This window comes from Pavona decussata, unplaced genomic scaffold, assembly GCF_977016875.1.
Source record: "Pavona decussata unplaced genomic scaffold, jaPavDecu1.1 SCAFFOLD_48, whole genome shotgun sequence".
NCBI lineage: Eukaryota > Metazoa > Cnidaria > Anthozoa > Scleractinia > Agariciidae > Pavona > Pavona decussata.
Window position 1 is genome coordinate 3,382,261 of NW_028145470.1, and position 26,594 is coordinate 3,408,854.

At 39.7% G+C, this 26,594-nt stretch overlaps 1 protein-coding gene and 1 non-coding gene across 7 annotated transcripts in view; both read left to right on the plus strand.

Annotated features, from left to right (window-relative positions):
- LOC146481815 (uncharacterized) overlaps positions 1 to 26,594 on the plus strand; it is a 33,515-nt gene that overhangs the window by 4,747 nt on the left and 2,174 nt on the right. For 3 of the 6 annotated variants that reach the window (XM_085107871.1, XM_085107874.1, XM_085107876.1), the window contains exons 2-6: positions 20,494 to 22,035; positions 23,741 to 23,794; positions 24,550 to 24,703; positions 25,766 to 25,857; positions 26,430 to 26,521. In XM_085107871.1, the coding sequence (XP_084963997.1) occupies positions 20,494 to 22,035; positions 23,741 to 23,794; positions 24,550 to 24,703; positions 25,766 to 25,857; positions 26,430 to 26,521 (1,934 nt within the window). Of the gene's footprint in view, positions 1 to 6,657; positions 6,786 to 13,852; positions 14,018 to 14,086; positions 14,168 to 20,493; positions 22,036 to 23,740; positions 23,795 to 24,549; positions 24,704 to 25,765; positions 25,858 to 26,429; positions 26,522 to 26,594 lie in introns of those variants that run through there. The other 3 variants (XM_085107875.1, XM_085107873.1, XM_085107872.1) reach the window with 3 other exon arrangements.
- On the plus strand, positions 10,800 to 10,872 carry Trnai-aau (transfer RNA isoleucine (anticodon AAU)). The gene has a single exon. It is a non-coding gene; the product is annotated as a tRNA-Ile (tRNA).

The window sequence follows — 26,594 nt, forward strand, 5'->3', positions numbered from 1 at the left end:
CGGCGTTAACGCTATGGATTCAAAACGAAAACCTTACAATATGAGCCGAGCTTTGTTTCGGGAAGTTGACATCAGCTAGTTTCTCAACTTGTCTTGCAAAGGTGAGACAAGCAACTTGTGCATTTATATAAAAAAATGACGGGTCACGGTTAGCGACACAAATCGACTGCATTCTGAGAATGTAGCCAAAAATTTTCAAAGCCGGTGACAACGACACAGCTAAACGGTGACTCCATCTCTGAGGCTACTATTTAAGTAAACCGAAGAGGGCTTGCAATAAAACATGTAGCCTGCGAATACAGCCGCCTCTCATCGCTCCCGGGCCGGGAGCGAGGAGAGGCGGCTGTATTCGCAGGCTATAAAACATGGCATTCATTAGGACTCTCTTTCTTAACATAGGACGTTAAAGTAATCCACAAAACTGGGTCGGACATAGTTCACGTAACAGGAAATGAGTAATCATTAAACGGATCTTATGATTCACGTGTAGCCTTGTGAGTCATGTTAGAATCGTGCGCGAATGGATCAACAGTTTCCCGCTTCGTTGTGGAGGCTAGAAATTTAAGACGTTTTAGCTACTCTTAAATCGTATATGTGTATTTCATAATTTCATTTGTTTTCTATGTAAATTTTTACTCCTCTTGGACAATGTTTTAATATTTTAATTTTTATTTTCTAGGAAGTTAATTCACATAGGGTCCACCTCTTTAGCTTCCTTTTAAAGGTGTTATTTTTGTATTTTCTTTTATGATACCTTGAATAAAAGTATGTATGTATGTAATACCGGGTTAGATCAAAACTTAGCAAAACTCGTTAATTGATTTTTATTTATGTATAGTTACAATTTCCATTCAAGGAGGCTGGTGATTCATATTCACCACTAAAAGACCACATATATCACTTGGTGTCTCCTCTTCTCGATTGAATAACAGCTAAAAACTGAAGTGGGGAGCCTAGATTCTCGCTTTATTCTCCGGCGAAGAAAATAAAGCCCGCCGGGGCGAGACCTTTTTAATTCTAGCCACGAATTTCTAGATCGCGACCTTTTTTCACCGTTTGTAACATCTTACACGGTTGTTCGAGAGGACAAAAGAACGAACAACAGAACAATCTTCCCAGCCCTGAAAAACAATGCAGCTGCAGGTTATCAGGGTCCAGTGAAAATAGAGCTTTTGAAAGGTGCATGTCTACTGTTCACCACTAAGGTAGCCTGTTTTGGGGACTTTTTGGTAATGGGAGTTTACAGAATAGACGGCTGGTATTCATTTTTTTTTTCGTGGGGGGGGGGGGATTTTTTTTCCGAATAAACAGAATAGTATTCCGTTAATTCTGCCCCTGTGATACCTGAATGAAGGGTATAGAGTTTTATCAGAATAACAACAATTGCGTTCTTCTGGGAAGATTTTTAGCTTAATGGATTAGGAATGAAACTACCTTCGTTTCAGATCTGTTATTCTGTGTACATGTATTCTAATTCTGTTATTAATGAACCGAAACAAGGATTGCTAAAATTGTTCCAAAAGCATTCGGAATGCGCCCTAAGCCTAGTTTTAAGTAAGTAGCAGAGGACCAAGGACAAACCACGATAGCTTAAATCCATGATATTTTAAACTGATGCCTTAGGTTCCTTTTTCCAGAAAACAAAAAATATGTAGAGGATATAACATGACCGCGCTGAGATACGAAATTTCTCTTCGAGTGTTTAAAAATATTTCACGAGTGAGCGACCCAAACTAACACTAAAAATAGTCTCAAGGGAGGGTTTGTGAAGCCTTCCTGTCATTGTAATCAGCTACCCGATAAGGTTTCTCTCCAAGAAAATCACATCTGATTTAAAACTTAACAGTGGTTATGTCATCGTAAACCGAAGGTCCGTGAGTTATTTGATCACGAATTTCTTTCAGTTTCTCGATGTTTCGTGTATAGAGAAATGTGGCCGTAAGCGTTCCCTTAGCTTTCTAAAGTAGCTACATGACTTGATTTTTGCTCGCTTTGGCCCTGTCGAGCATAACTGAGTCATTCCGCTTTTAGCTGTTCCGCTCGACTATCCACCAAGGGGGCTGATGACAGCTCACGCTCGACTAAGTGGGGAGGGAAGGGGTAGTTATTGTTAAGTGCTTTGACTGTGTGGGGTTTCAGCGTTTTGGCTTTTTAATTATTTGTCCCTTGAAGGCTTTGAGAAAATCCAAAATTGCTTCATTTAGTTTATAATACGGTACCACATCAATCATTCAGAGTTTTATTTTTTATATCACATTTAGGGTGTTTACAGTTTAAATCTGAGGGTAATATTTAATAATGGAAGTGGACAAACCTTTTATTCATCTCTTACTTAATTTTCTAAAAATTCAAGGTACCAATTTTACGTTTGCGTGAAAGAATTCACTTGCGAAAAATGATTGGCTGCAGCTGTTCACGGAAGCCCGAGAGAAGTAGCTTCCTCTAGCTGGTCTGAAATAAGAAAAAGGCGATTACATCCTCTCTTGTGAAAGGTTATACTTCATACACTTTTTTCAGTTATATTATATATAAGAATCTTTTTTATAAGAAGGTTGAGGCTGAGATTAACTAAAATTTAAGAACATACTAAGAACATTCCCAGAATCATTTAAGAACAACATTATTGTGAAATAATATATGTCACATCCGCATAGATTTATTAAGAACTTTTTCAGGCTCAAATTGCCAAAAAATAAGAACGTTCAACCTCAGCCCCAAAATTAGACGTTTTTATAAAAAAGGGTGCAGTTATATAAGTTTCAAAACACGCATATTATGTATCAACTACGATTGAGTTAACAGGAAGCTTATTTTGCTAGCTTAGCCTAATCAATACTGTATTCAATATGAGAATTGTGTCATTATGGTATTTTTAGCTAAAAACAGCCGAGTTTTCACAATTATCATGCTAGATGCTCGGGGATAAATAAGCTAAACCGAATGCACGCGCTTCTTGTGCCAAGCACGCTTTTCAATTCTGTTATATTGCGTTTCTCGGCTTTCATTCTTTTTTTAACAATTTTCTCCTTGGTAACGCAAATACAAAGGCCGCGAAAATGAAAAGCAAAATAGCTGAATCATCAAGTCAAAAATATACATGACAATTCACTTTTTAACAATACCATAAACAATCATTATACATTTCGTTGTTTTTCTGTCAGATTTTTGGGGTGAAATGTCAGTTCTAATATAATTCGGAGCAAAAACAGACCATAGATGGTAATGATACTAACACAGTAACAGCAAATTCTTCTAGAATGATCACTCGAGCGAAAGTACTAGTCCTAGAAATTACTGTAGTTGTTGGTGGTATCATGCATTTTCTAGTTTAAGTGCCGGCATTTCGACAACTCGAGCAGACGGAGCTAGCCAACTGTGTTTGTTTTAAAAAAATTAGTGGGATCACTTGTTTCCACGGCAACAACAGTTACTATGCGATATCTGTATCTTTCTCAACTAACCTTTCATAATTTCACCACTGATAAATGGCACATTCTTTTGGAACAATTCTAGCGATTCCTATTCCTGCTCAGGAATAACAGAATACTCAGAATGTCAGTCCCCAAAAGAACTCAATTCCACCTATTCCCAGAAACCTGAAAACCTTCCCAAGAAAACACAATTCCTCTTATTCTGAGTAAACTGTATTCCGTTTATTCTGTATCCTGCGAGCAAGCTCTCGGGGAAGAAGAGGAGTGGGGAGGGGAGGGAATTGGAGGGGATTCTTCCCTCTCCCCCCCCCCCCCCCCCCGAGAGCTTGCTCGCAGGCTATTTATTCTGATATCAGGGGCAGAATGAATGTTCTACTCTGTTCATTCCGAAAAGAGAACAAGTCCAAAACAAACATGAATATCGTCTATTCCGTGTATTTCTACTACAGTGATTCCCGAATAGTTCCAAAAAAAAAAAACAAAAAAAACCCGCGCCCTATTTTCGTATAACATCCTCGATCGAGTAACATATCAGCTTAAGTTGATTTTCATCGTAATTCAATCTTTGAACTTTTTCTGTATCCTTGCAGTATCAGAAAAAGACAACAATTTGCGAAAGCGAAGCCATGTTCGATGACCATTTTATAATCCGCCAATACTTGGCATAGTCAGCCACAGGAAAACTCAACAACTAGGCGCTGTTCGCGGATAAAGTCTCGATTAAATGTCCTAGACATCCGATTAATTTCTGATAGCGATGAAAAACAAAACGCCAACGAAAACTGAACGTGAATGGGGAAAAAATATTCACGTTCTTTAAATTACTTCGCAAATTTTCCAATTCGTTCAGTTTGCATAATTTGCCCTCCGAATTATCCAGGAAGTGCATGAATTCGAAGGGGCGGCCTTCTGGTTAAAAATAATAAAAAAAATATCTACCCTGGTACGCGCACCTTCTCCTAAAAACCATGAATTTTTTTTTTCACGCACCCACGACGGCAACGAAAACGTCGCTTAAAAATAAATATCTACGTTATCGGATGTACTCGGTGCGGTTATACTTCAAACTTCAACTTGTACTTTGACGTGGTCGAATTATCCAGGAATATAATTAGTAGCAACGGCATTCAAGTTCAGGAATAGAAGCAAGAATTCCTGGTCGTGTTCCAATGTCCTTCTTTTAAAGTTTGTTTTACAGAGGGTGTCAAATTAAAATACATGTGCAGAGCCATTGTTTTGGTCGGTAAACAGTTTGATTTTTGGATCCATGTTGCCTACCATATGTCCCCCAAATTCGGTAACGTTTGGTTAGAATGTAAATGGTAGACGTAGTTGGTCTTCCTAAAAGGCCGATGTAAAGGGAAAATTTCCAGAGAAAACGGAATTCCTAGAAAGGTGGTCTAAAATTCCCAAACTAAATTTCCAAACGTAAAATCAGTGTGCGTTACATTTGCACGTATCTGCCAGTTCCAGCCAAGGCTTTTCATTTGGATCGCTTGTGGAATATTGGACACGTACATCCCACTGGTCGTTTTACTGTGACTGTCGACCAACGGTCTTTCCAATGAATGGTAAACAACCCTCGTTATCATCGCCATCATAATTTTCGTTTAAGGGCCCATTTGTCTCGCAGCGCACGACAGAGAAATATATCAAAATGTATAACGAAAGTGCAGAGCGAATGGTTTGGCTCATTAAACGTATTGTTTTGTGACGTTCTTGCTATCGTTGCAGTCGTAGATGCTTGAATTAAGTACACCGGCTCGTCCACGTTTTCCGCTATAAACTGTAGCAGTCTTACAGTGCTCAAACAAAATTCGGCCTCGTAACTAATTGCTAACTATACAGAGATTCATCAAACGTCAATGTAGTAGGAATTTATATAAAGTGCATGGTCTAGAAGAATGTATGTCAACTGACAACACAAGCTGCAAAGGAAGACACTTTACTTACATTGCGTTTAAGTTGTAAAATTTTCAAACGGAATTTGCGGAGTCCATTTATGTCAGGCTCGAAACCGCCTAGGGTAGGAAACTTGTCCAAAAGACGAATTTGGAGATAGCTTGCTCTTGATTTATAGCAGCGAAAACTCTAAGATACATTTGCGTGCGTGGAAAATGTTTTGAAAATTAACTGAACTTGGAGAAAGGCGGACTTCCTGCCGGAGAGAGCACGAAGTCTATTGTACCCATTTCCGCCTTTTCAAGTGTGCGTTCACAAATCTGTTTTCTTTATATATCTCATTTAAAACATTTGTGCCTTCAAGATGTTTATCATTGTAAAAGCCAGGATTCCGTTTAGTTATTACAAGAGAATGATGTAGGAATCGGAAAAGTTGGCTTTTACAGTGAGAAAAATCCTTCGCCTCGTTTTCTTTATTCGATATTCTAACCCGGCCGTCTGACTGCGTTAGATTGCAGTTTATACTTGTTGTGAATTGATGTCTTGGTTTCCAAGAAACTGCTGAGAAAAATTAATTTAAAGTGTACTTAACAGCGAATGAAACTGTGGCTGGATTTTCGTTGAGGCTTTATTTCTGTTGGAAGATTTCGTGTCTTGTGACTTGAAGTCGGGCCCCGTTAAGTAATTGTGACCGGCGAAGCTCAATGTTTGAAATGAAGAGTCGATGACAGACGGAAAATGGCCTACTTTTATTTGTTCTGTTTGTTCATTTAGTTTGCGACGGCGACATGAGAACCAAGTTCAGACAAACTCATGACTGAAAGAGTCAATGATAATTAATCATAATTTATCTTACTTTTGTATTTAAAGCTGGTTTGGAAAGCATTAGTTTCATGTACATGTACTACTGACAGACGTTCGAATGTCCAAAATGCAGAGGACCACGTTAAGGAAAACTTAAACACTAATGTGGCTGTCTCTTCATGTATGTAAACTGAAAATGTACGTCAAAGGCTTAACTCAAGCTGTGAATAAACAATTTGAACCGAACAAGCCACAACAGTATTGAGCCATTAGTGACACTGATATTTCAACAATTCACCTCCTGCATAGTACAAATGCTACATCCCTAAATTATATATTCTACTTTCAAGATGTACGGAAATCGTTAATTTTCTTTTCAAAATCATCTTTGATTTTCTTTTGAAAGTGGTGGGAAGTGTTAATGATGTAATATCCGTGCAGGCAGAGAGCTTATGCATGCGTCACTTTGACGTCACATAAGTAATTTTCCATCCCACATTTTTAAAATATTCTTCATGCAATGGGCACAAAATGCAAATACAACAGAGGTGATTTCAAAGCTTTCTTCACTTTTGCCACTTAAATTTTTTCTTGGCAATGGTTTTGTGCGATTCAGATTTCCACTGAGGCAACCGGCATCTCACAGTGGTAATGTATATCAGTTAATTTCAGTTGTTTTTTAATCCGACCCTTGAGATTTATCAACGAAGTTTACGACCGAACTAGACAATAGTCATTTAGTTTAATATAATTGAAATTTCCTCCATTTGAAAATTTTAGCTACGTGAATTCATTTTGAAAATTTTTAATTTACTATAAGTCATACATAGATTTCTGAAATGCAAGCTTTCAGTCTTTCAGGATATTTTTTTTTCTCACTTTCGCCGAGTAGACACTGAAATATTGTACTGGGTGAATGTTGATCACAACACTGAATGATATGTTTAATGTTTTGCTGTTATTCGCCCAAGCTATTTTTCCCATAATTAATATTCATCCAACCTTATTTGTTTTGATTTTTCAAAACGAAGCTACCCACAGTATGTGTGGCAAGAAAATCAGAGGTTGGTTAACAGAAACGACTAAAACTATCTTAATTCCCGCACTTAATTATCGCATCAATTGCAGTACTGTTTGTCTACCTGTCTCGTCATATTTTACTGAAGGATGAAAATGATATGCTGTATTGCAGATGCATTTTGTCTTTATGCTCTTGACTCCTTCGATAGACTTGCTAAGCTTGTTACTGAATACTGCTGAAAAATTAATTTAAGACTGTGTACTGATGAGGTGGTCTGTTTGTTCGCATGACATGGCTGGCGTCTACCCAAGTTAGTGAGGTCCCGGGGTTACCTCAACGGAAGCTCAACCCAAGATTTGAAGGCGTGATAAGAATTAGCCAGGAAATCCTCGTATATGAGAATGTTTATCGAGAACCACTTTGGACTACGCAGCCGTATTATGAGCGGATATCGACTGTACGTGCCGTGCAAAGTTGAAGGCCAGGGTTAGGTCTCTGCGACTTTCATATCTTGTAACCCACAATCCTTGTGAATGTAGCCTCCTTTTAGCTCAGTTCTCCAAAGCTGGTTTGCCTTTGGCCTTTCATCTGTCCAAAACTAAGTGACCTGTTTGTAACGATAAGATATCTGTATAATTTATAGCTTCAAGCGATTAAAAAGGTGACATTTAAAACGATAAAAGCTTTAACGCTAATCGACAAACAAGGGTAGCTTAATATTTTAATCGTTCAGCCTGGCCAGCTGAATGATTTTACGTCCGTCAAGCGTACCATGATTGGAAATTTCCTGGAAATTTTAAAGTCATCACCTAGATTTTTAACGGTTACACCACCTTTAGGCTATGTCTACACTATGCTGGATAGCATTTTTTGCCGTTGTGAAAACTACTCCGGCCTGGTGTGAACAGAAGTGGCCCAAAACCGCCGCCATCTTTCCACTAGAATCCAATCCTCGCTCCTCGTTGTTGAAATCCGTTACGCGTTTCGGTCCGATTCTCTGTTCACACTACTCACGAAAGCTTCACGAAAACCTATCCGATACGTGACGATTCACTTTCAAGACCGAAGAAGCGCAGCATCGCTCCGGCATAAAAATCGATCCAAAAATCGGCGTTTTGTGTGTGAACGAAAGCCCTATCCGACATGTTTTTGGTGGCCAGCACAAGAGCTATCCGGTGTAGTAAAGACCTCTTTCAAAGATGCATTCTTGACGACAACCTTTGAACTTTCCTTACTGATAGCGGCTGCCAGTGACGCCTTTACATGCTGACGTCCGATCTCACCCCACAGAAGAATTGTAAACCGCCGTGAGACTATGTGATATGTGCGGTATATAAAATATATTATCATTAATAACGAGATCTCCTTGTTTAATGATTGGAGACAGGGTTTTATCCGTGATACAGTTACTACACGTACACCGGCTGCTGAAATCACAGCGCCTTCAAACTCGGCTCCCGAAACTTCCCGGTGTTGAAACACGACGCTGGGACAATTTTTTTTGGCTTTTACTTTCAGAACTTTCTCAGAGATGCTATTTGACGTAATTAAAATAGAGGAAATATTATGCACGCCTATCGATTAGATAAATTGACCTCAATTAAGTGTCACCTAGAGGGGAATACATACATAGAACCCTCTGGAATGCCAGAAGTCGATTTCTTTAACCAAACTCACGAAACACGACACTTTAAAGGAGTTCGAAAAACTTTTGGAACGTTCTGCAGCTATGGAACTTACGTAAGCAGAGTTTCGATTGCAGGCCTTGAATTGGTAATTTAATACGGTACATTCTTCGTTTGCAGCACGCCGCAGAGATCTAGCTTAAAAATGGAAGTTTGCCGGGTTTTTCACGTACGCTATTCCAAAGCTGAGATCTTCCTAAACACAAGAACCGAACATCATTATGAGAATGAAAACACTGAATCTTATATAGCGTACTCGCTAAGATAAGCACAAGTTTGTTTTCCTTGTGTTACTGTTTGTGAATGCCGCATTAATTCCCAGTGAAAAGAGCATTTAAGAAGAAGCCTCTGCTTGCGCCGTGAATACTTATGCCAATGCAGTTGCTGTCCTCCGGCCAAGTTATACGCATGCTTATCGGCACGCTTATGATACTAGCGAGACAAGGAGCAATTAGTTTGGCGGCTTTTTTCGAGATGGAGTTAATTTTGCCCTTTTACCAAGTTTCTGGTTTACCATAATAGCGTCTCCGCTTCTCCATCGGCCCCGTTGTAACAGTCACCTTCGGCCTAATCGCCACTAAAGCAGTCAGGAAATTAAACCACAATTTAGCTATAATGAGATTCTAAAGTGGGAGTGAATTACTATATTGGCCTGATGTCAAGGCCTGTCCACTGCCAAGACGGCTAGAATTTTCTCACGAAAAATGAAAGGAAAAGGAAGAGAAAAAGAAGACTGTCCACGGCGTATAAAAAAGAGCCAACTGCTTCAATGAGGTAGGGAGTTAAGCCTTTAACCCCTAATACCAAAGAACAAATTCTCCTATCTTGTCCCCATACTTTCTTATAAAAGTACTGTGGAGAAGTTAGTAAAATACCAAGTGGTCATATCCGATCTTTAATTCTCATAACTTCAGGGGTTGAATAAGCATTGATATTACAAGGAGAAATTTGATGCTGATCACTGTTAGGGCTTAAAGGGTTAGGGACCAAGGAGACAGTGATGTAGCAGAATCTCTCCCTGACCAAATCTCCTCAGTGCAACAAGTTCCGTTTCCGACCACTTTCCTATTGTGATTCATGACTACGACACTGACAATGTTCTTTACAAATTAGCAACTTTCCTTACTTGTGTATCAGTTATATCGGCTTTATCAAGAGAATATTTCGTTGAAAAGACGAGCTTTTGAAGTGTCTTATCACTGTTGGCCAACAGCAAAACCCTATGAGTCCAAAGCCTTGATGATAAGTGAGATGGCGACTTGAATCAACTACATGTAGTCTGGCAATGAATGAGTACGCTTACTTATTCAGCTTATTCAATGCTTGCCATATCTTCTATGAGTTTCAAGCACCGAACTGAAATGCCGCCCTACCGGTTCAGGATGACCAACTGGGCATGATTGGTTTAGCTTATCGGCATCCGCTCTAAGGAAGATTAGCTCCCTGGTTAGTGATTCCTGACTAGTCAAAAAGGCCTCTCTTGCTTTCTTATCTTATTTTATGATCGATCTGCCATAGTCTGACCGATTCTCAGAGAGTCCTCAGTGGAGATGAAATATAAATCCCATTTCTTTAAATCTCATTTCCGGCTATATGTATGTACCTCTGAATTTGCCGAAATTCAATTCTCGTCGCCGGCAATTGTCTCTCATCCCCGGCCGAGTTTCTTAAATTTCATTTTTAAGTGGAAAAAAGAATCCTTGTTTCACTTTAGACGATCGAGGAATAGTGAGCCTTGGCAAAATATCAAGAGCAGGATTTTTGAGGGGAAATTTAGTTAGTTAGCTCCATTTAAGCCTTCTTACTTTGCCTTTGAAAACAGTCACATTACGAGCAAGAGTTGGTCAAGCAAACCATTAAAAAAACACATTTATTTCATTGCGCATACGCCACACACTGACATTCATATCCTAGCAGAATGCAGGATGTTTGTCAAATGGCCCTAGCTCCCACGAGTCTCCTGTAGCTCAGTGGTAGAGCATCCGAACTAATAATCTGAAGGTCTTAGGTTCGACTCCTGATAGGAGAACTCGGATTTCCTTTTTCCGATTATGCCTGTCTCACTGACTGAATAACACATCACTCTCGACAACTCATTGTTATTAATATTGGGCGTGTGGGCAGAGACGGAAAGGCGTTTGATGTGGTCAACAATTAAAAAAGCGAAAAGTCTAGTCTCTCAGTCTGTATAGGATAGCTATATCACTGAAACTATCCAGCTACTTATGAACTTCGCAAGCAGTTGAAAACAGTTATCAGGTTCTGTTTTTATTTCACTTGGAAAAACATTCCTCGGGAACTGACAAAAAATTAGCCTTCGCGATCGAGAGCAACCTTGATACGCATGAGTAAATAAGGATGCTGCTAAAATTGGACATGACTAGATTTCAGGTTTAAAATAGAGTTCCCTGATAGAGTAATTGATCATGAGACCATCTTTCAGAACTGCTCATGGTGACTCAGCATGTTTTCATTGGGAGAGGTAGGGGGTCCCGGGGAAATAAAAATTGAGAAGCCCTAAAATAAACACTGAAAAATTACCCACGAAGGTTTCGTAATCGACCGTATCGTTCTTGTACCTCAGCAGCAACTCACTGTAAAGTTTACTGACACCATTGGGCACATTTTCTCCACGTTAGTTTCAGTTATACACTCTCTTTTTTATATAAGAACGTATAATTTTGGAGCTGAGGCTGAACGCTCTTAATTTTTTTTTTTTGGCAGTTTGAGGCTGAAAAATTCTCAAGATGTTCTTAAGTTACCTGGTATAGTATTTCAATAGTCTATGCGGACGTGACCAAGACACCTATTATTAGAGCTTGGGTTAATTGGACAATATAGACTGAATTTTTACATGTATTATTTTGTCCGTATTTTTACTGTTCATTTTAAAAGCATTTGGTCGGAATAAAATGTTCTTAACTGGCTCTCAGCCTGGGTAATGTTTTTCGTATGCCCTTAAATTTTATTTAATCTCTGCCTCAACGTTCTTTTAAAAAAAGAGTGTAGTACAATTACCCTATTTTAAGGACAGCCTAGCTTAGTTTTTCGGATCCTCCTCTCATTATCTTGAAGCCGGAAAAAGCCGAGCAAAGAGCGAAAAGTAGAATTACTCGTGTAAGGTGCGCTCGTACTCTGATCTACCAAAACACTCTTTGAGGACATGCAGGATTAAACTGTCGAGTTTGGTAGGTTTATTGGTGTCATCAATCGGTGCTATGTTTCTAACAATAAAGTCGCTTAGCGATTTCTTGTAAAAATATAGCTAAATTTAAATTTTTTAAGTGAAAATTGTCAAGATCGTTTCACGGCTGGAGAAATATCACACATTCGAAGATGCTAAGTCAGTTAGCGCCAGGGAAGAAAACTAAAAATACAAAATACGGACAAACGTCTAGTTGTTCCTTCAGTCATGTATTAGATGAGTCCTCCACATTTTACAGTATAGTTTTACAGGTAAAGTACTGAAACAGTGGTAAAAAGCTTGATGGGATCAAATCCTTACTTAAGTTTTCTTTCATTCGCTTGGACCGACAATACCAAGAAAACGCATTTTGAAAGCCCAACCCGTAAAGAGTTATTTTGACAATATTCGTCAAAAGCGAAAAATAATTCGTGACTAAATAACCTGAATAGGCTGTTTAGTTTCACTTTTCGCCGATTTTTATTCTAAGAACACTGATCAGTATCATCCCAAATAAACTTCAACAGAAATTATGGAAACGAATTACGCGGATTAGACAAAGAACACTGATTAGTTATTCAGTGGACGCAGTAAATAATTTTCCGTATTTACCAGTTGTCTTATACGGCGTTTATCCCAGCCGACTTATCAAGAATATCTTAATATAAGTCATAGCGGCAACCAGATTGGCTCGCTTATTCTAAGGCCCACTTTTTCATTTGTTAAAGGAGCTTATGGCTTAGTATTTGCAAACTACATTTGTCAATTGTTCATTACGGAAATGTGTTCGAATCGGTGTTGTTTGGGCCAGCTGGCTTAGAGAATAAGTCCTTTAAGAGTTGCTGTTTGTACTGGAAAGCAGCTGCCAGCTTTTCTATTTCTATCTATGACAGCCTTCGACGTTCACTTTCTCTTGAATTTCAGCGAATTCGTATCAGTGACCTTCTTGGATGCTGTGATGTGTTTCGAAAATCGACTGCAAAGTTCACTCACTCACAACCGTGAAGTCTCATAGGTGACATTTGTAAACTTCATAACCCGCCAGACCGTTAACTATAGCACTGACAAAATATCATTATTTATATCTCGGAGATACGATCCGCATACTAGAAACATTGAAAACCTACTCACAGGTAAGAGAAAAATTATTTATATAACTGATATATATTCGGATTCTTCGGTTAAGCCGTTTTCAGGCGCAAGATAGTTTTAATTAATAGTGAAACTACCAGTTATGGTCCGTATATATTTGCACTAAATATCAAAAGTGTTACATAATTGAGAAAAAATTTTTTCGAGAACAAAAATAAAAGTATCCATAGATAATGAAACGATATTATATAATAGTGTTCTGCAGCAAAAAATTGCAAAGCTTTTGCTAAAATAGTTGATAAAAATGATCGCGAAGAAGACGAAGCTATGAATGGCTTAGCGCGGACTGAACAGCGACGTGCTAACACCTGGTTTCATGACTACTAGACACGTAAAGCTGACATCTTTCGTTCTATACTACAAGACTCCTTGTTATATCAGCTGCTTGGTGTTGCTCTGAAACCGAGTTTTGAAAACGCTTCAAATTTCTGATCACCGTAGAGATCAGATGACAACAAATGAACACGTCCCTTTTTGCTAGCCAAACGCCCTCTGTTGAAAACACGAAAAGTTGGTCAAACTATTGTCCTTAACGAAAGTGAAAAGAGAGACTGATTGGTTGTTCAAGGGTACGAAATTTCTCGAACAATTTTCCTCGCTCCACGTGGCTTTACAGCACATCAGGAACTTTATAGCCTCGTTCCGATAGCGAGATTCTTTGGCCCGCGATGCATGTTGGGACTCGAGGGATCTCGAAGGCTACTCGTCGAGTGGTTTGTCTGGGCATACATTTGGTGACGGGATTTTGGACGAAGTAAGGCGTTTTTCCCTTCAAAAATCCCAAGAAGCGATTATTTAGTAGTGTGAATACTACCAGGCTCGGGATTATTGCGACAAGGTAAGTTCTTTCGCGCCGAAAACGTCGCCGCGATAAGGAAATATCGAGTGGCACCCGCGCTAACCTCTAATTTATTCAACACGAATGGCGCCAGCCGTGCCGTATCGTTGGCTTGCACACCTCTGCAAGACAGCGATCATTGTTCTTCTGGTACGTACCACGTTTAAATTCAAGATATACAGTGTTTTCAAGCACATCTAAGCTTTCTTGAATGTTTTTGCGAGCTTTTTTGTGTCACGCGTGAAACGGTTTCGGCGCGAGTGGTTTTCGCCGTGTACTCGCGAACTCGAGTTTACAATCGCAGTCGCTTTTGCTCTTCATTTTCAAGGTGATGTGGTTTTGAGAACTCTAGAAAGGAAGCTGAACCTATCGGAAGTCATATTTTACCTTAAAAGCTGTGAGATGTGAAGTAAATTGCATGTTTTCATACTAATTCTTCGATATTGGACATTTGCGTAGTTGCCTTATCGGATTAGCCCTAGACAATTGGAGAATGCATTGGTCGGAAAAACGCAAAATTTGGCGTTGTTGTATTTTCAAGAACCTTTTTCTTAAACTGTTTTGGGAGGTCGATGCCTTAAAGTAACCTCACTAGTGAAATTTTGTTTCTTGTAAAGAAATCCTGCGTAAGAATCCATAAAAGAAATCTGAAAGCTGGATTTAATCTGAGAAACAATTTTAACACCTTTTTTTCAATTTTGTATGTACAGGAGGTCGTCAGTTAAGCTTGCATATGAAGATAATTACCCAAATAGTTGTTTTAGCAGTAATTATGATAACTTGTTAACAAAGTTTTCTAGCACAATTGTATTCTTTGTGCCTAGATGTAAGGGGTTTTTACCTCTTTCACTTTTCTCCATTTAAAAGTTGCCTTTAGCAATAGTAGGTAACTGTTTTCGACCAACTGGACTTCATTTTATGTATCTATAGACAGTTCTGAAGCAAACATTTGTTGTTCTCTCACCATCTTTGGGTGCACAGCACAGTTCCAAGTTCCTTTACATGTAGAAGGTTGGTTTCAGGGTTCTTACTTATTCAAGCTAAACCAACCACAAGTTAGTTCCTAAGTGAGCTACCCTCTTTTGGTACTAAAAATACTTTTGATAACTCTCATGGACTCATGAAAAACTTTCTTTCATTTCCACACAAGTGAATTTGCTGAAACTTTCATTGGAGTTGATAAAAAGCTAAATTTTCTTTGTTCAACTGCTAATTCTCGTTCACTCTCAGAAATTTTGAAATCCAAATAACTCTTACTTTCTCTCAAATTGTTCTCATTTCTGCATAACTTAGGCAGAAATCCATATTGCTGGTGTTTGTCATACAGGCTTTATTCACAAAACTTGGTTTTGACTGCAGTTGTGAAATAGCAACTTAACTTTTCAGTATTTTTTGGACAAGTTATGTTGTTTCCTATAGACAAGAAACTTTATACTCATTTTCACTCTTCACCAAATGGACTAGCATCCTATCCAAAGAGGAGTAGCAATACTCCTAGTTACTTCATGCAGGGGATCCTGTGATGGACTAGCATCCCATCCAGAGGGGAGTAGTAATACTCCTAGTTACTTTATTCGGTGTATCCTGTGATAGACTAGCATCCCATCCAGAGTGGAGTAGTAATACTCCTAGTTACTTCATGCTGGGTATCCTCTGATGAACTAGCATCCCATCCAGGAGGGAGTAGTAATACTCCTAGTCACTTCATGCTGGGTATCCTGTGATAGACTAGCATCCCATCCAGGGGAGAGTAACTATACTCCTGGATGTTTTATGTTACATAAACATGGTTAAAGTGTGGCAGTGTGGGCTTATCTTTCCCTTTCGGTGAGCCAAGCTCTCGTTAAGAGCCATAACCTACAATACTTGTGCGTGGCATAGTATGCTTGATTAGAGCTTGATTTAATGAGTGATGTTGTTTGTTGTAGGTTCAATTTACTTGCAAAACAACAAATGTGGTCAAGGCGTGTAGATCAATAGAATGTTTGACTCAAAGCATAGCATTTCAATAGCATTGAGCATGTGTCTGTAGAAGTGACAGTTAACTCACAACTGGGATGTTGCATCACAGGTTGTTTTGACAAAACAATGAAAACAATACTCTACTGTTTTATCCCCTGTCAAATGTTTGATGATAGCTATACATTGGCTAGTTTTCATTGTGGCGCCGGTTATAAACTGTATCTTTGTTCTTTCTTGACAAGTGAACACTGTTAGACCAATCAAAAATGATAACAATCTTTCTTAAGAGTGTTATGAATTCAGCAAATTTATTGTATAACCTATGTAATTATGTGTGTATGGGGTTATTTGAAGGAGTGCATGGAATAAGGCCCTAAGTGACTTTTGATGTTAGGTCAAATTCTCCTTTTGTTTCACAAGCGAATACAATGAAATTTGGAAGGAGAATCTAGCTATTTATCAGAAGTCACTTAGGGCTTATTTCCAGGCACCCCTTCATTTGTCTTCACCAGTCATCATTAAGGTAGTTTTGTTCTTGACCTGGTCACTCTCTTAATTCTTTCTACATTGTACCTTGTTTGAATCTGTTGTTTAGTGTAGTCCAACCTCCACTAATAGACACCTCACATAGGTGGACAGCTCTTGTAAGCAGACACTTGGTCATGCTCTCAGCTGTATACAAACACTACATTTTTAACCTCTCATAAGTGGACACTAGTCCCAAGGGTGTCCGCTTACGTCAGGTTTGACAATATTTTAAAAAAATTAACACTTGATTGCTGGTGTTAAACATGAAGACAATTTTTGATTTATAAAGTTTGCTTATTTTGATTTACATCTGAAGCTCTTTGCTAGTTGAGAGACAAGAAATAATTCCTACTAACCTTGTGCCTTCATTGCCTTAACCTTTCCATGAATCCTGACATCAACATGCATTTTCTCTTCACCATTTTCAATAAATTTCTTTTTGTACCATTTGGGAGAATTTCTTTGAGAATCAAGACATTTTTACTCTGGTGATCATTTTCTGTACTCTCATGATCTGAATGTTGAATAGAGCAGTGATGTTGTAAGGAGAAGTGAAATGCTGATCCTGAGATGGAAGTGTGTTTGATTGTTATTACAGTCAAAGGGTTGTTGATAATTTCTTATTTTGCAGCACTGAAGGATATTTTTTTTCTCCTGGAGAGCTGCTTAATCGAGGGGATGTAGTAATTATTGATTTGTTGTTGGTGATGCTTCTGTTTAATCAGCTTTGTCAGCCTTTTTTTCATACAGTCCTGTTTTATTCCCATACTGAAAGTACTTTTCAAGATTGTTTCATGTGTTTACAATCTTGGAAACTGTCACCCTAATATTATGGCTATTTTTTCTTGAAATTTTCCCATCAGCTTCTCAGGATTGTTACTGCTTCTTTGAGTTTCACGCTTGAACCACATTGAACACGGCAGTTTAATCAACAAAAACTTGAATGTACCTTTTTAGTGAATACGGATTTTTCATTACTCAACCCTGTTGACTACTGATAACTTTTGAGTTTAATTAACCTAATGATGTACACTTCACAAGCTTGTTTTATGTTTATTTCTTCAGTACATTTACTGATAAAGACATAATTAAGTACTTTGTCAACAATGCTTTTTTATTTCCTATGAAGCGTGAAAAATTTTCTTCCTATTGATTAAACTATTAAACCAAATATTGTTCAAGTTGGAGACTCTGTGCTTCACTTGCGTTTGGTCTGACTGTGTCACAACACGCTGTCCGTCCATGTAGGTAAGCCACGTGGCAGTGTAAAAAAACTACTTGTACCTCCCCCCTTGGGGAAGTCGTATGCAAAGTGAGATTTCTCAAACATTTGAATCTTTGCAAGTCTTGTCTCACGATTTTGCACTAAATTGGATTTGTCCGATCTGCGTTTTCGACTGTAATCTTTTCATCTGCTTGCCAAGGAAAATGCAAAGTTGTTCTATGTGCTGTTTCAGTTATGGACAACTTATTAAATTTGAGTTCCGTAATAGAGTGAAGAAACGAAGATTGCTAACAGAGGCTCGAGTTTTCGTGATTCTAAGCACGGTTCATTGTAATTTCACGTCAATAATAGATACGAGTGGCTATGAATCCTAAAACTACAATACAACAAGCGTGTCACAACGTTAACGCTAGGAGTTCGAGTTGTCGGGGATTTAAATATCCGAGATTGTGTTATAGTTTGCTCCGCGGTGATGGCGTACACTGTACGAGTGATTGGGGAGCTTTGACAACACTAGCATTCCAATTTAAATAGATAGAAAAAGCTTCCAAGCCGTAATAATACTCTATTGTATTGAAAGTTTTCTATCTAAACCCTACCTGTTTTCACTTGAACCCGTGAACTGAAAGGTTGATATGCTAAAACACTGCTTGGTAACGAACCGGTTCACGGAGTGCTGTGGCTAAAAAATCGAGAACGTAACGAAACACTGAATGTTGTTTCCTAATTGCCCTCAACTTCGTCTCGTGTAAGTTGTATATTTGCATTTAGAAGCAGAAGATTACGAAGCGCTCGTAAAACGGTAAACCTCGTCTTTCTCTTATTTTTATTGTTGTAGACCTTGTTTTGTTATTCAGTCGTCTCTCTCGCGACATGAGTCAATCTACTGTCAGTCAATTGTACTAAAGGACGTGAATTTTGTTTTTGCGAGAACCTTTAATATCTTTCGCGGCTTTATTGACACAAATTTTGCTTTACCCTCTACGAAGCGAGCGATAAGAAATTGTTGGACATTCCACGGCTTATTGGCTATGTAACTTTGGCTATTCAAGGAGGATTATCATTGTACGTAAAATCGGATTGTAAAGTAGTTGTTTATTCAGAGACAGAAATCCGGGAGAAATGATATGGTTGTCTGACCTCTCATGCTTCCTTGTAACTGTGGTCAGTAACATTTGATGCGTAGCAAGCGATAGTGTGCATATTAAGTTTGATAGTTAGAGAATAACAATTTCTTCTTGGTCAACCATGTCGTTATGTTTTGCCAAGAAGACTAAGGTCGCGTTCGGTTAACCGTATTTCGGAATTAAGAATAAGCAGAATAGCTGTTTCCCTTTTTTAGTACATTTGGGAAGACATTTCTGCAAACGTTCGCTGACACATGAAAATTAAACAGCGATTTCGTACTCCAGTAGCTCCAAAACCCTCTTATGAAGGATTTCTTGCATTCATTGTTTATATTCCTATGCCGGAATAGGGTCAATCCAACGCACCCTAAGTATATGCAAAATATATACTTAGAACGCTATTTTCCCGTATCGCTAAGGGCCTTTCAAAGCTGTATTTGCCTTAATTATGGTATAATTTGGTTTCGCTTCTGTTCGCTGGCAGAACATAATAGTGAATGCAGAATTGTATATTTACAATTTTTTTTAAAATGCGAGCTTGCTGTTACTTTAGCTGGTACTTTGTTTCCGTATCGTAAACTGTCTCCTTCTAAAAGCGACAAAGCGGTAGTTGTTTTGACGAGTTATGAAAGTTGAAGGTTATGTTTCACTGCAGACTCAAATAAAAACCATCATACAGCGTATTATCAGTGTTCAGTAGATCGGAATATCGGAGGCCAGAAGGGCCTCTTGAAAAGACATTCCATCGAGATGATCGATCCGAAAGCTGCCATTTTTTATATCAACAAGTACTTGTCCTGGTCTAGGACACATTTGTAGGTGAATTAGGTCTCGTGAAGTGAAAATGGAAATTTGAGTACGAGTACAAGATTGAGTACAAGTGCATCTTTCAAAGTTCAAACCAGTTACTTTCCCAGAACTCTCGCTCCTTCGCGTTGTTTACCGGAATCTTTACCAGAAAATCTTTTGAGCAAGATAAAAAGACGCTGCTAACAAGATTGGATTTATCTAAAGCACGTGAACTAGATTTAAAAAGTCGTACTCGTACTCAATCTTGTTCTCGTACTCAATTCCGAAGGTCGCTAACGTCATTTTATGATCTCTGGATCTTGGTATATGGTAGACTGAGTGGATGAACGCATCTTTATTTATACACGCTGACCTCATCAACCAAAAGCGCTTTCCAAGAGGGGCGTGCTACTAAAATATACATCTAATTTAACAAAAAATAACGCAAAAGTATAGAAAATACAATAAAATTACCATACAAAATTGTATACAAAATGAAAAGCTAGATAACGTAGACTTTATTCCTCGAGCACGCGTTGGATATGAGATGATAGATAGCCAACGAGGTGCGTATAGCGCCGAGTCAATCATCTCATATTCATATAGTGGAATAATAGTTTATTAAAAACAATCAAGAAACATTGCTAGATAAAGCTGATTTCGTTTTGCAAGAACAACCAGAAGACAATTTAATGGTCGCTATTTCTCGGCCATGGTATAATGGCTCATATACCATGGCCGCTAAGCCAATCAAATCCCTGGAGTTGCAGTAAATATACAGTGATCCAGTTTTTAAAAATGAAGGATATATAAGATGTAATTGAGTCTTGGTATTTTTCTCGTAGACGCGATCAGGAAGGCAACTGACGAAGACTTGTGAAGCTCAATCAAGTGAAAAAACAACTGCATCAAAAACAGCCAGGAATTCCCCAAGATTGCATGACACTCGAAAGCAACGCAACCTTAATGGATGGCATAACAGTGAAGCGCGCGAAGACCGCGTCCTAATTGCGAAAAGCCGCGCTGCGAACGCAGATTCGACGGACCACGAGACAGCTGAATTGCAGAGTTACCCGCTTTCAAAGAACTCTATAACTTACCAAGGAGAAATTATGGAATTCGAAGAGAGACCGGTGGTAGGAAATACTTCGGACAACGCGCCGTTTGACGGCGACAAAAACGTTATGGAAACGAAACGTACACGGCGCTCACGCACACGGAATACGTCGATGTTAGAACGCTTGGCGCCGACGCCAGGGTATGTTGATAAGACGTCAATGGACTTTGAGGGTGGGTCTTTGGCGCAGAGGAGAACGCCGCGGATGGCGAGTTTGAACGCTGCTGCGAAAGTGAACGTGTTTTTTGAGCCGTCAAGTCCCTTAGCGGGACGGAGCTTGTTTGAAATTCAACAGCACAGTCACACCACAAAGAAACCGCCTTCCAGGAGTTCTACAGAGAGGAGGTATTCGGACAAATCGAATTCTAGCTCGGCCGAGAATTTCCCCGACAGAGAAGATTTCGTAGATTCAGATGTGTTTTTACAGGGCGAAGTGACCTCAACCTGGGACGCCCCTAGGTCTCAAGGGGTGATCGTTAGCCCCAAGGAATTTGAAAATGCTGCGGAAAATATGGGCGGCGTGGAACATTTTCAATTTGTTACAAATGGTCACAGGATAGGAAGAGAAAAACGAAAGCCGGAGGCTGACTCCACGTCGGAAGATGAGAGAAACACGAAGAGAATTCATCTCGAAGGCAGCAGTAAGCTTGTGGACGAAGACATGCAAGAGATAGGAGGCTTTGAAGGAGGTGATGAGGGCGAGGAAATAGAATGTGATACAACTACTGATTCGCCACCGAAAGCAATGGTGGATGTGTGTATCCAAGTGGATCTGCCACGACCGCAGGTCAAGCACGTGCGCGTGCTGTCTGTACCAATCAAAGGACAGCTTGTCACGTCATCCGGTTCTGTTCCTTTTACCAAGAATCACTTGGTCACGCCTGTCACGCCATCCAGACCGCCTCCAGAGCTCAAAGTAAGCAAGGCCGCGACAACGAAGCGTGCTGTAGGGCTCAACAACCAGGCCATGGAGAACGTATTTGTTGCTAACGACGGGCCTCTTGCAAAGTATAAAGGCTTTGGAGGATTGATTGACGAGCGGAGCAAGGTAAAGAAGTCCAAAGAGCTCACAAATAAGATGCCAGCGTCATCTGGCGTCACCCTTAAGATTCCTAAGATAAACTTTGCTGCAACGTCCACGTCCACTATGAGCGCGGGACGCGGCCGGCCCGCGGGTAACCCGTTAAAAAGCATCCAGTTAAAGAACTTGAATATTCAGCTTGAGAAATTAGCTGCGGAGAGAGCACGTGCTGAACCGAGGATACCTAAGGTTTGTATGAGGGAGGGGAGGTAGGGGACGATTAGTGATAATTAACGCGCGGTTTGGCGAACAAACGTTGTCTTTTGACGTCGCGGTTTTGGACGAATCCAGCTGAGTAATCAAAACATTGTTTGTGACGCAAATGTCGGTTGAAAATGTGTGAACAAGATCAATCTATTTTGCGTGGCGAGCAATAATGTTAGAGGAAGACGTTTGATTGTTTAGCCGATGATAAAGGCTTGCTTTTGCATGCGAAGCTAGTGTAAATGCGAACGCAAGAGTTTGCTTCAAGTGAAAGCAAAGAATGTATGAGCTATGAACAAGCTCTTTAGAAAAGGATACAAGAAAAGTCAATGACTGGAACAAGCGGTGCGAGGTTTTTGTTCGTTTCGCTTTGACCCCCACGACAGGTCTTGTTTATAGGTAAAGCCAGCACGAGAACATAAGCGTTTGGTGAGTTTTCATTAACCCTTTCCCGACCAAGAGTGCCATATGGCACAAGATGCAATTATGAGCTCAGTATTTGGTCAATTTGTGTGAAATTTGCACAACCAAAAGATCTTTGAACGATCTATAAATTGAAGGCTTAAAATCATGCCCCCCTCCTATATGAGACTTGATTTACCACCCCCTTAAACTTTTGGATTTTTTTTTCTTTGTACGTTAAGGGTCCAGTTGATATCTTACAACAAGCAATGCACTGAGAGCTGTACATTAAGCTATGGTTTAGGGGGATACCCAGTATGTACAACGAATGAGAAAATTTTCAATGTTTTTCTTCTTTCGTTTTGGACTTTTTTCACTCTAATATGTGACCTCCTCCATCTCTGTTGGTGTGATTTATAGCACACCCCAGAGAATACCTTTTAAATGGTATGTCACATGTGGTCTCCCAGTTTATAGTTAGCGATTTAGAAAAATTCACTATTTCCCTCGGACGGGAAAGGGTTAAGTAAAACAAGAAAACTAAACAAGGTGAAAGTTTAATTGCAGTCTTACGCGGCAACTAAAACCGATTAGACGGAAGCAAAAACACAAATGTAAGAGTGTGTTAAGGCTAAAACGAAGGAACGAAAACAAAGAAAAGCACAGAGACCTTGGAAAAATGAGGTCTCCGGCGTTTGTGCTTGTGTCGTTCGTGAGGACTTTGAGCGTCCAAACTCCGGCGAAGTACTTCTAGTAACTGACAGCTTTTAAGACAGCAAATATGGACGATTACGCTGAAATTATCCTTTTCTGTTTTATTTCTTCGTTGAATGAAAACAAAGAAGGAGAAAAACGGCCTTCTAACACATTTTCTTTTTCTTCGTGACTACTGGTTAAAAACTTGGCACAGATGTTTGAGAATCTCAAGCGGCCAACAACAGGGCCATAGTGTGTGTCTTTCTAAAATCTCCTTATTTTAATGTCGGGGACTTAATTTGAGAAAAATAAAAAAGGAACCATTTATCATCTTTCCGCGTGACCATAGTTAACTTTTGTTCCTTCTGGGATGATTTTTCGTCCGGAGAGAAATGCCTTTGATCGGTCAACTTTTCTTGGATAAGCACAGGAAACGGCGGCGTTTCTTAGCTCGATCATGATTTCCGCCGCTCTCTCTGGCCCGGTCTTCCGGTCCATCTTGTTGGTTTACAGTTGTATGTTGCCCACCTGTGTCCTGTAAGACGAGTTGTCGTTCAATATACTCAATAATTTGTTGACAACTTTTTTTCAGAGAACGAATGGCTGGATGTTTATAGGAGAACCGCTGGATAAACCGTACTGTTATGTAAGTGTTGTTGTCAACAGTCTCTTAATTGCCGCTTTTTAATGCTAAACAGTATTTTTAATCACTGTTGCAAAGGTGACCTTAGTGTTAGAGTGGTTTTTCAACCGAGTGTCGAAAGGAACACGCGTTTGCTTTGGTTTTGCCTTACAACGCTCTGATTGGTTAGCAAAACTCGTGCCACTTTCTCAACCAATCAGAAGCAAAACCTAAACCACTCATGACTTTCCCGCACGCGTTTTCCCGCGCTTGGCGCCGGTTTCATGTATTTACTTCGAGTTGTGATTGGTCAGAATAATTACATTGGCTTTGCTTTTACGACACGCAATTAAAAACCACTCCATCACCAAGGTGATCAGAAACGCTCATGTGACGCTTAAAGTTAACACGGACTTAAGTGAAGGTGCCGGGAAAAGTCGTCAAGGTGAAGGTACAGTAGGCAATGTGTCGTGCAAGTTTTCTTGCGGTAATTCTCAGATCATTAACAGGAAAAGAAAAACTACGTAATTTGTCCTTTGCGAGAAAACATTTCCTTGCAACCTATGCCACTCATTCATATGCACAAAAATTTGACTAGTGCGTCATAGCTTTAGTAACCCGTTAACCCTTTCTAACATTGGCAAAGAACATATTTCATGATAAAAGCTGACGAACAAACAGCAACACTTCAAAAAGAAGATCAAATACACGACCCAAGGTTTCAGTCCTCTATTTATCATTGCAAAGGATATTGATAAAAAATTTGACCTCGCTTTCAGGACGAGACTATTGTGATACGGCGGTACTACAGCGGTGTTCAGCGTGGAGACGAGATCATCAACGTAAGGGACTCGGTTCTACTCAAGTCGGGCACGCGCAAGAAGGACCCTCCGTTTGTAGCGCGGGTTTCAGGCCTCTGGGAGGAGGATGACGGTAAGAATAAAGTCAAAACACTTTTATTTGTCAGAAGGTGGCTTGTTCCCCCTCCCACCCCACCCACGGTTTACACGCTACCATTTTGTCGGCCCGCCACTATAGTACGTGTATTTTGACACCCGATTTTGATTGACGTGGCGGTTTCATTGAGGGTATCAGCCCGTTTTGATAAAGTGCAACAGATTCTCTGAATTCGGCTAATTTTCATTGCATGAATCAACCGTAAATCGGGTGTCAAAATACACGCAAAATTCGTGCTGTCTCACTGTTGGGCCGTCAAATCCTGCCAACAACTCGTCTAAATCTAGCCGTTCTTAGGCTCGTCACGTCACGCACTCCTCCTCAGGAGAGTTCGTGACGTGACCAGCCAAAAAAACGTCTCAGTAGGAGGCTAATGTAAATCAGCCTCAAATGGTTTTTCGCGTGGGGCTCATATGTATGATTTTTAAACCAGTTCAAAGCTAGAGATTCCTGGATCGGGTTGTTCGAAAGCCGATTAACGCTAATCTACGATTAAAACTGAGTTAACCGAGGTTTTCATCTCGCTCTTTAAAAGTGATTTCAAAGCTTACTTTAAAGCTTATGGTAAAGAAAAGTCTAAGCCAAAACTGAGGGGCAAAAGTGTTTTGGAAGAATCTTTACCGATTAGTAGTTAAACTTGAATCAAAGTTCACGTTAACCCAGGATTAGCTTAATCGGGCTTTGAACAACTGGGCCCTGGATTGTAACTTAGCCAAAATATCGAGAATCGAGAATTCACTACTCTTCAATCTGGATTCGATCTCAATCTCATATTTCCTGGTCAGTGTTGTGACATCAGTCTCGAATTTATTTCGGTGGATCACCTGGTACATCGGACACGCCTTAGCCATCAAAATTTAACGATACAAAAAGGCTACCAGGCCCTGACGTAACGACCATTGTAACTATCCAAACTTCAGTTTATGTCTCTCCAGCTTCGATTGTTTCTCAGATTTACTCTTCATTAATCGTGCAACAGTCGTATTGATTCGGTAATCTTCGGTAACTGTCGACTAACACTCGTATTTCTAACTGCAGGACCGAACGCTGGCGAAATGATGATGAGTGTATTCTGGTATTATCGGCCGGAGCAGACGGAAGTCGGTAGAGTTCCAAACTTCCACGGAGAGGTAAGACCATGTTAAAACCAAAAACAAAAAAAGTGCTGTTACTAAATGGCTGTTTACATGGAGGGAAGAAAATCCTAGCACTAGGAAGATCCTGGAAGGCGGATCATCCTAGCACCATATATATTTTCTGTATTCAGTTTACATGCAAAAGGTTGTACTTGGCCCTAGCGCTAAGATCTTTCTAGCGATAGCATCTTCCTACTTGAGAGATAGGAAGATCCTAGCACCATGTAAACTACCTTGGCTGGGAAGATCCTAGTATTAGGGACAAGAAAAAGAAAAAAATATGGCGGCGGCCGGGCATTCAGCTGCTAAAGGCTGACAATTTTTCTTCTTTTCCTTCTGAAAAATTTTTGCGTGTAAACCAAATGGAAAGTTGTTTCGCTTACTAGGGTCTTCCTGGTGTTAGCATCTTCCTCTATGCCTTTAAACAGGGCCTAACAGGATGAAGTTATGTTATAAGTTGCTCAAACTGCATGAGCTTAGACGCCTTGAATTTGCGAGAAAAGTACAGAAATCTTTCCCTGTCACCCGTCAAATTCTAATGCTCGGTGTTTTGGTATCATTACCAGATGGAAGTAATGGCGTCTAGACACAAGGATGATAACAGCGTGGCCTGTATTGTGGACAAATGTTACGTTCTCAGTTATCCGGAATACTGCAGGTACTGCGATAAGGACTTTAAGAAACCACGACGGCAACGCCAACGAAAACGTCGCTTGAAAATATAAGTTCGC